This window comes from Salvelinus fontinalis, chromosome 30 (genome assembly GCF_029448725.1).
Source record: "Salvelinus fontinalis isolate EN_2023a chromosome 30, ASM2944872v1, whole genome shotgun sequence".
Taxonomy (NCBI): Eukaryota; Metazoa; Chordata; class Actinopteri; order Salmoniformes; family Salmonidae; genus Salvelinus; species Salvelinus fontinalis.
Window position 1 is genome coordinate 35,954,483 of NC_074694.1, and position 9,575 is coordinate 35,964,057.

A 9,575-nucleotide genomic window follows, 5' to 3' on the forward strand; every position below is an offset into this window, starting at 1 on the left:
TCCCTGAGGGTATTATTATTACATTGCTTTATCATGCTCCTCTTGCGGCAGCTTCCGAGTTGACAGCCGGCAGCCTATGTCATTGTACAGGCTGTTTCATCAGCCTGGTCTCGGAGCATTTTGTATTATTCTGTACGTAAATCTGTAAGTAAATCCGAGACACTACTTTTCGTATGATATGTTACATTTGGTATAGTTACATCATTTTACGGTGGATCGGTGGCCATATAACACCAACGTCTAGCAACCCAAAGGTTGAGAGTTCAAATCTCATCATGGGCAACGTTAGCATTTTAGCTAATTAACAACTTTTCAACTATTACTACTTTTTAGCTACTCTGCAAACTATTTTGCATGTCAACTAAACCTTCCCCGAACCCTAACCCTAACCTTACCCTTTAACCAACTCCTAAACTTAACTTTAACCCGTACCCCTAGCCTAGCTAACGTTAGCCACCTAGCTAGTTTTTGTAACATGTCATATGTTTTGCAAATTTTTTAAATATCATACGTTTTGCAAATTCGTAATCGATTGTAGGTTTCACAAATTTGTAAGATAATGTACGTTTTGCAAATTCATAACATATAAAACGAATTGTAATTTGTAACATATCATTGATGGACATCCACAAATTAGTACATAAAATGCGAAATCTCAGATTTATGTACATAAAATACGAAATCTCAGATTTATGTACAGAATAATACGAAATCCTCTGAGACCAGGTTGGTTTATTACATTTCTAAATGACTCTTATTGCTGTCTCCCTTGCTCAAATCAGTTACTGTTATATTGTTACACATAGTCTCTGACATTGCTCATTCTGATCTTTCTTCATTTCAACTTTTTTTTTTTTGGGGGGGGGGGATTATGTGTGTATTGTTTTTTTAAATTATTATTGCTAGCTATTAGGCCTACTGCCCTGTTGGAGCTAGAAACGCAAGCATTTCGCTGCACCTGCGATAACATCTGCAAATCTGTGTACCCAACCAATAAAATTTGATTTGATGAACTGACTACGCTAAATTAACAGTGTATTACTGTGTAATTATTCTTGTAGTGTAGCCTATCAGGAATTGGGCTAATTATGTTACATTGTTACACTCTAGGTCTACTTAAGAACAATGTAAAAAGCCTAATTACAATTATAGTCTGTGTTGTATCCTACCTACAAGTAGGCCTAATAAGAACCCAGTAAGGCTAGAACAAAAGGTTTATCCAGTATATTTTTCAAAAACTTAAATAGAAAAAATAGCTATCCTACATTTGATTATGACTACATTTATAGATTTAGCCTACCCAAATTGCCCCTTGCCATTAAAATAGATCAATCCTAAATAGGCTATAATATGCCCTATATAAATCTATGTGTAAAAAAAATGATATTGGATGGCGCAGGATGGCGCCAAAGGGTGTGTTTCAAAGTGTATCAATCGCCCCCCATCCCCCCTCCCCGCCCCAGCTTCTGTACTCTCTCTCTCTCACACCCACACACACACACACTTGGTGAATGTGTTGCTCAGTAAAAATAAATAAATAAAGCATGAAATTCTGTGATAGGCCTATGAATACACTTTATTTTTATTGAATAATGTCCAACCAGCCTAGGCTACATCTACGCGGGTTCTTCTGACGTCATCCCGGTATATTCCCTTTCGCTAATAAAACATTTTCTCAGTGAGTTCTTTGCTGCGGTAGCCACTCGCGTGATGGTGACCAATGAATCGCATTACATTTGACAATGTATTACAAACCAAGCTTGTTAACCGGAGTCTGTTTATCCTATTAATCTACTCTATCCCATTAACCTGCTGATTTGGCACCGGTGGGTGGATAACTGGCCTACCGGGACTGGTCATTTGGAAGTTGTGGAAAAGACAAAGGTATCAATTTAGTTGGGAGGAAATTACCATTGTGATTTGATGGATACTCAATGCATTATTAATAACGGATTAATAGGCATTATAAGAATGGTTCCAATGAAATAGTGTTAATCTTATGAGATCATATTTGACCAAAGACCTGATGAAGGAATTTGCCAGGACCAGCATGACTACAGCGGGGATGGATCTGCGTTTGCTGAGAGCGCCCCAAACAACCATCGCAATTTTGCCAACTCTGAGCTTCACGGAAAATGACACCAGCTGCGGGGAGCAGATTCTTAGCCACGGGAATGTGGAGAAGGTGCTCATTGGAGGAGTTCTCACTGTGCTCACTTTGTTCACTATTTGCGGGAACTTACTAGTGGTGATATCCGTGTGCTTTGTGAAGAAGCTGAAACAGCCCTCCAATTATCTAATTGTCTCTCTGGCCGTGGCAGACCTGTCCATAGCCGTGGCGGTGATGCCCTTTGTCAGCATCACGGACCTCATCGGGGGGCAGTGGATCTTCGGACAGGTGTTCTGCAACGTTTTCATTGCCATGGACGTGATGTGTTGCACTGCTTCGATCATGACCCTGTGTGTAATAAGCATAGACAGGTGAGTCAAGAAGCCATCCCTAATGATAAACCAACAAATCTTTCATTATTGCAAATGTTTTAGTTTTTTCCCCCAAACCATTATCTATGCAGGTTAGTCTGATTTATAAAAAAATATATATGTCAACAGCAATTAACACCAAAGTACTTGCGTACATTTTTTTATTCTACCACTGATGAATAATTAAGAATGGATTATCATATGTATACCCAACCGTATACCAGGGATGGCCAACCCTCCTCCTCGAGAGTCACTGGGGTGTGCAGGGTTTTACTCTAAGCCTGCTTTAACACACCTGCTTCTAATGAGCTGCTCATCAGGATCTTGATTAGCAGAATCAGGTGTGTTAAAGCAGGGCTGTAGCAAAAGCCTGCACAGCAGCTCTCCAGGAAGACAGTTGGACACCTCTTGATCTATAGTATCCTGTGTGTGCTATATTTCAATCACATTACTTTCATCAGAGACTTCACAATATTTTTAACTCATCTCTTTGCTGTCACAGGTACCTAGGCATAACGAAACCCTTGACCTACCCTGTGCGACAGAGTGGGAGATGCATGGCCAAAATAGTTCTGTCTGTGTGGCTGCTGTCTGCTTCCATCACCCTGCCCCCGTTGTTCGGCTGGGCCCAGAACGTCAACGATGACAAGGTGTGTCTGATCACCCAAGACGTGGGCTACACCATCTACTCCACCGCCGTTGCATTCTACATCCCCATGTCGGTGATGTTGATGATGTACTACCGCATCTACCGAGCAGCCAAGGTGAGCGCCGCCAAGCACACCATCCAAGGCTTCCCCAAGGCGGAGGACGAGCGCAACAGTGTTGACTGCGTGGCAGCGGCCCTGAAACTCCAGAAGGAGGTGGAGGAGTGTGCCAGTTTCTCTCGTCTGCTGAAGAACGACAGGAAAAACATCTCCATCTTCAAGCGGGAGCAGAAGGCGGCCGCCACGTTGGGGATCGTTGTGGGGGCCTTCTCTGTCTGCTGGCTGCCCTTCTTCCTGATGTCCACGGCCAGGCCCTTCATCTGTGGGGTAGAGTGTAGCTGCGTTCCCCTCTGGGTGGAACGGTTTCTCCTCTGGCTGGGCTACGCCAACTCCCTCATCAACCCATTCATCTATGCCTTCTTCAACAGGGACCTGAGGACCACCTACCGTAACATCTTGCTCTGCAGGTACAGGAGCATTAACCGCAAACTCTCCGCCGCCAGCATGCACGAGGCCATCAAACTGGCTGAGAGACCAGATCTGGAGATCTAGAACAGTGTTTCTTAAACTTCTCTAACACTTTGCTACACAAGGACCGGCAAACTATGGTTTAGATCAGGGTGCCAAACATACGACTGCGGCCTGTGGGTGGTTTGAGTAAAAAAACAACCTCAATGTAGTGATAATGGACCTACATTTTTACAGTCTCTTTACTATGTCCATCTTGTTAACAATCCTCGAAACGAAAGCCTAAGAGTCAGGGAGCAACAGTCAGGGAGCATCAAAATTACAAAAATGAGGCGCAAAATGAGTTTGACAAACCTGGTTTAAATGAAAACTTGGGCTTGACATATGACTAAATTGGAGCAGATAACCATCTGTGGTCCACAGGTCCACAGACCATGGGTTGAAAAAACTACTCTAGACTGAGGAATCCTATTCAGTTTATGAGGAGAGAAGGCTATATGCATGTGCATAGAATAACTGACATTATTGTTCATACCTGGCACACACAAGAACATTAGATCCACATCTTGTCAGGTTATACACAGTACATTTTGCAGTGTTCATTTCACTTAAAGAGTTCATTTTAACACTACCTCAGATAACATATAGTCCCACTCTACAGAGTGTAAAAAGTACTTTGATTGTAGTGTTACATTTGGAGTGTTAATGTAACAATTCATATTATAAAATATTAACATTTCATTACACGTGCCACTGTTACAGTAAGTGATTTTGGGTGTTGTTTTAACACTATTTGGTGTAAAGACTAATTTGCATATTTCCCATTGTGCCTTTTCTTTTCAATTGAATTGTAGCGTTACCACCCACGACTGTATTTGTTAGTGACAAAGACATGGTTGTTGAATTCTTTCCTCTTAAAGACCTGCTATAATAAAAAAATTAACTTTATGACAATACATTACATATATCATAAGGCTTTAATATGATGGCCTAGTTTTACGCTAACAAATCCTGGTTTACAAATTACAGGCCACATCAGGCCTGCAAGTCCAATTACGCTGACTGGCAAAGTCATGTGTAATTCCTTTTTTAAATTCAGCCAGTTAGGATATCCAACAGTTGGAATTTCTATTTACCCTCAACCTGCATTCAGAATGACTACCAGGGTTAGCAACCTGGTCTCAGAGCATTTCGTATTATTCTGTATGTAAATCTGAGACACTCCATTTAGTATGATATGTTACGTTTGATATGGTTACATAAGATAGATGGTTACTTAATGCAAAAACAAAAGGACGGTGGTTGGTCGGGGTGGTTGAGTGGGCGTATAACACGGGATGAGTGGGCGTAAAACATGAACATCAGGCAACCTAAACAACTTTGCAACAGCTTGTTGCAACAAATGGCTATAATATTTGCAACAAATGTTAGCTAACCCTTCAGCAAACCCTAACACTAACTTTGACCCTTTAATCTAACTCCTTAACCCTAACCCCTAGCCTAGTTAATGTTAGCAAGCTAGCTAACGTTAGCCACCTAGCTAGAATTCATAACATATCATACATTTTTCAAATTTGTAACATCTGGTAAATTTTTGAAATTCGCAACATATAATACGAATTGTAATTTGTAACACATAATATGAAATGGGTGATGGACATCCACAAATGAATACATAACATATGGAACGCAACCTATCATACCAAATGTGTGCCTCAAATACAGAATAATACAAAAGAGTCAAATCAAATTTCATTTGTCACATTCATATGTTTAGCAAATGTTATTGCGGGTGTAGCAAATTGCTTGTGTTTGGTCTTAAACCAGGTTGGGGTTAAGAGATCTAAAAAAAAAAGGACACTAACTAAACCATATAGACCGGAACAACCATTTCACTACTGGGTGCAATAAATTAAACTAATTGATTGGATTAGTTTAGAAACATGTATGTTATTTATCTTTGTATAACATAAGATTCATCAATCAATCAATGTACATGGGATGGTGGTTCAATGTACAATCCACAAAAAAACTGCCTGCATAGCATGCTGGGAAATATGATAATGATGGTTGTGGTTTTGATGGGACTGTTTTACTCTCCACAGTGTAAAACAATAACTCTGGTCATTAACACCAACACTGGGGTTCTTTTACACCAATGAGTGTTAATTTCACTCTAACAGAGGGAATTTAAAGGTGCATTATGCAGAAATTGCTCCACCTTTTCCCGGTTGCTAAAAATATTGTGTTTGAAGCTGGGGAACAAAACAATGTAAAAAACAAAAAACAAAACTTAAAAATGGGAAGCATAAAAATATTTGATCATGTCGCCCAACAAGTTACATGTCCCAGCTTTAAGTCCTGAAACTATTGTGTGCTGTAGCTTGGAAAATAAATAAATATGACTCTGGATGACAATATAATGATGTTTGTTTCCAACATTAGGGCTGTTTTCCTAAAACAGTTAAATACGGTTTGTGTTTTGTTTCCTTGCCAAGATACTAACGAGTATTGTGATACTAGTATCGTCCCAGCCCTAACTGAAATGCACATAACATTTGTAGATAACATAGCACACTATTGTATTTGATGACAGGGCAAATAATAGTCTACGACTGTGACAGGACAAAATGATGCTGTCATGTTATTTTGTTTTATATATCTCTGTGTATTTGGTACTTGAAGTTGAAATCATTCTCAGTGCATAAAGTTCGTGTGAGTAATGTACGAGTAAAAAAAAGTCATATTTTAACAACATCGACACAGATGGTGAGTCATCCTTCCAGTTGTGTATTGAGTAACAGGTAAATTATTGTGTGTTCAAGGAACAACCTTCGAAACCATGTGAAATTGTAATTATTATGTATAGAATGTTGACCATTATCAGAAAGTCATGCAACACATTCATGTTAGTAACCTACTTATAGCTGAATAGTATGACAGTTGTTGATCTGGACGTTTGGTTAAATTTACCATGTACGTTTGTTCATTTGTTCATTTATATCAGCTTTTTTCGACTTGTGTGATAACACGAAGGAACACGTTGCACAGTATTTACTGATGTGTTGATTAACATTTTTGGTAGCGTTCATTTTTTTTGCCTCATAGTTTTTACGTTGAAATGGTTTATATTTTACATCAATACACTAAGTCAATACATCATGTTACAATTCTACATGTTGATCATTTGACAGTGACGTGCTTGTTTCATGCCAAAGCCTAGTCAAACAACGTATCTAAATGTTGAAGAACCAAAAGGAACACAGTGTACTAGAAGAGACCAGAGGATCATAGATCTCTCCTCCCACAGGTGATCAGCACGTTCCTCTTGTCCCTCCCCACAACCATCTGATAGGACTGCTGGTCACAAGCTTTAATGTGGAAACGTGACGGGCAGAGCTGTACTCACCAGAGGAGATTAGTATAATTATTAGAACCAAGGCATTAATTGTCTTGCTGGGAGAAAGGCGGGGGAGGGCGCAGACTAGAGTCAGACTAAGCAGGTGCCTCTCATTCCATTCGTCAGGCAAAACAACAGATGGCAGCCAGTAAATCAACAAGCGGTGGTCGTGCTGACTGTAACAGTAAGACGTGGGCACTTTCCCTCAAAACAGCCTCAATTCGTCGGGGAATGGACTACAGTACAAGGTGTTGAAAGCGTTCCACAGGGATGCTGGCCCATGTTGACTCCAATGCTTCCCACAGTTATGTCAAGTTGGCTGGATGTCCTTTGGGTAGTGGACCATTCTTGATACACACGGGAAACTGTTGAGAGTGAAAAACCTAGCAGCGGTGCAGTTCTTGACACACTCAAACCGGTGCGCTTGGCACCTACTCAATACCATACCTCGTTCAAAGGCACTTAAACCTTTTGTCTTGCCCATTCACCCTCTGAAAGACGCACACACACACAATCCATGTCTCAATTGTCTCAAGGTTAAAATAAAGAATTCTTTAACCTGTCTCCTCCCTTTCATCTACACTGAATGAAGTGAAATGAAGTGGGTGACATCCATAAATGGTCATAGCTTTCACCTGGTGAGGTATCTTTGTTTTTGACCACTGGATGTATAATGAGTCTCAGATTGAGGGGGAATGAATTCAGGGGACTCAGCTGCCGCATGGTTCACTGCTTCCAAAGCAATTGGCTTGGCTGGTTCTTTAAAGTGGCATTTGTTTTGAGGTTTGAATCATAGACCAGTGAGGGACAGCTTAATTTACAGAATTGTTATTATCCTGTGGCGCACCTTATAGATCATCAATAATAAATAGCAAATCTACTGGAGACTTTTAGATACCTCCATTCTCCTGTGCTAGGTTTTGAACAGAGCTACCACTGACGCACATGTGACCTTAAAACAACAATTGCATCATGCATCATGATGAGACAGTGGAACTGCAAGACGATATTACCGCAAGTTGAAAACCGCATGGGAGAGCTATTAAGACCATTTACCTTTCCAAAGGAAAGACAGAGAGGAACACGCAGTGGGATTACATGAGGACAAACAATAATAAAGCAATAGAGGTTGAATGATAATCAAATCAAATTTGATTTGATGCTCGAGTTGAAGCCACTACAATGAATCTGTCAAGGACAATAAGCAAGCTTTGTACTCTCTCCGGTCTTTTATTGCTAAAGCAGATATCAGGGACTGTGCCCTCTGAGTAAATGAAATGTATCTTTGGCTACAGTGACAGTAGCATCACTGAGACAGTGAGGATAATGGAACCAAGGTGTGAAAAAATGACCTTGAGTTTATTGTTCATCTTGTTCCTAGATGCACTTGCACCATAAATCTCTTTGAATTATCCTAGAAAATTGATTGATTCATCCTCTTAAATGACCCAATAATTTTTCCTTTTTCAATGACCCAATGCTAAGTTGACCAGTACTACAGAGAGAAGGAAAGCCACAGAATTGAGTTAAAGATAGAGGTTGTTTCCTCATGTGTCTCTTGAGGGGTAATGCTCAGTGATAGTGGGTGGTAGTGCTGGATGGACATTGCATTCTTGAGAAATTGCCCTACCTGGCGGGTCCTTTTTTAAACTTTTGTTAATAATTCTCAATCATTAACACTTTTAAAGAGCCCGAAACGTTGAATTCCGGTTGGTCCACAGTCCACACTGAATTCCAGCCCAGACATTCAAGGTATAACTGCAATATGACAAATGGCATTCCATGAAATAGCATGCCACATTAAATCCTCTCTGTGGGAAAAATAAGATATTGCTCTTTACTACTAACCAGGTTTCCATCCAATTTTTTTGTGCGAGTAAAGTACATGTCGGATAAAAAAAATAATGACAGGCCTGATGAAAATTTTGTGGTAAACTTTCCAAAAGTCGACAAAACAAAATACGCCAGACAGGGTGGGATCTTTTGGTGTCTGTAAATAAATTATGTGAGAAATGTCAGTGGAAACACTTTTATGCTCAAATATTTATATAATAATCATATTGAAGTAAACTTGGAGTCATGTGATGAAAGCGTTCAGTTTATTAGGCTACAGATGAAATTCTGCACACCACCTGGTATGGCAACTGCTCGGCATCCGACAGTAAGACGCTACAGAGGGTAGAGCGTAGGCCCAATACATCACTGGGGTCAAGCTTCCTTCCACCCAGGACCTACAGTACCAGTCATAAGATAGGACACACTGTCACATGGAATGACGCTGGAGAGACGAAGCAGGTACGGGGAGTAAAACATTTAATAAATAACGGACATGGAATGAGAAAGGAACAGCGTCAGCAAACAGGTAACACAAACAAAAGACAATCAATGCAGCAGCGGGGAACAGAGCAAGGGAACTGACAAATATAGGGGAGGTAATAAACAGATGATGAGTGAGTACAGGTGAGTCCAATATTGCTGATGCGCGTGATGAGGGAAGGCAGGTGTGCGTAATAGATGAT

The 9,575-nt window shown here is 40.4% G+C and overlaps 1 protein-coding gene across 1 annotated transcript; it reads left to right on the forward strand.

The window, feature by feature from the left end:
• Nucleotides 1-128: 128 nt before the first annotated feature.
• On the forward strand, nt 129-6,820 carry LOC129829134 (5-hydroxytryptamine receptor 7-like). The gene is made up of 2 exons (XM_055890695.1): nt 129-2,481; nt 2,984-6,820. Exons 1-2 carry the CDS (start codon nt 2,000-2,002, stop codon nt 3,738-3,740), a joined length of 1,239 nt encoding a protein of 412 aa, XP_055746670.1. The 5' UTR covers nt 129-1,999; the 3' UTR covers nt 3,741-6,820.
• Nucleotides 6,821-9,575: the final 2,755 nt, after the last annotated feature.

Coding starts and splice junctions, on each gene's coding strand:
- LOC129829134 (XM_055890695.1), top strand. CDS start 2,000: ATGAGATCATATTTGACCAAAGACCTGATGAAGGAATTTGCCAGGACC. Junction 2,482..2,983: donor TGTGTAATAAGCATAGACAG/GTGAGTCAAGAA, acceptor TTGCTGTCACAG/GTACCTAGGCATAACGAAAC.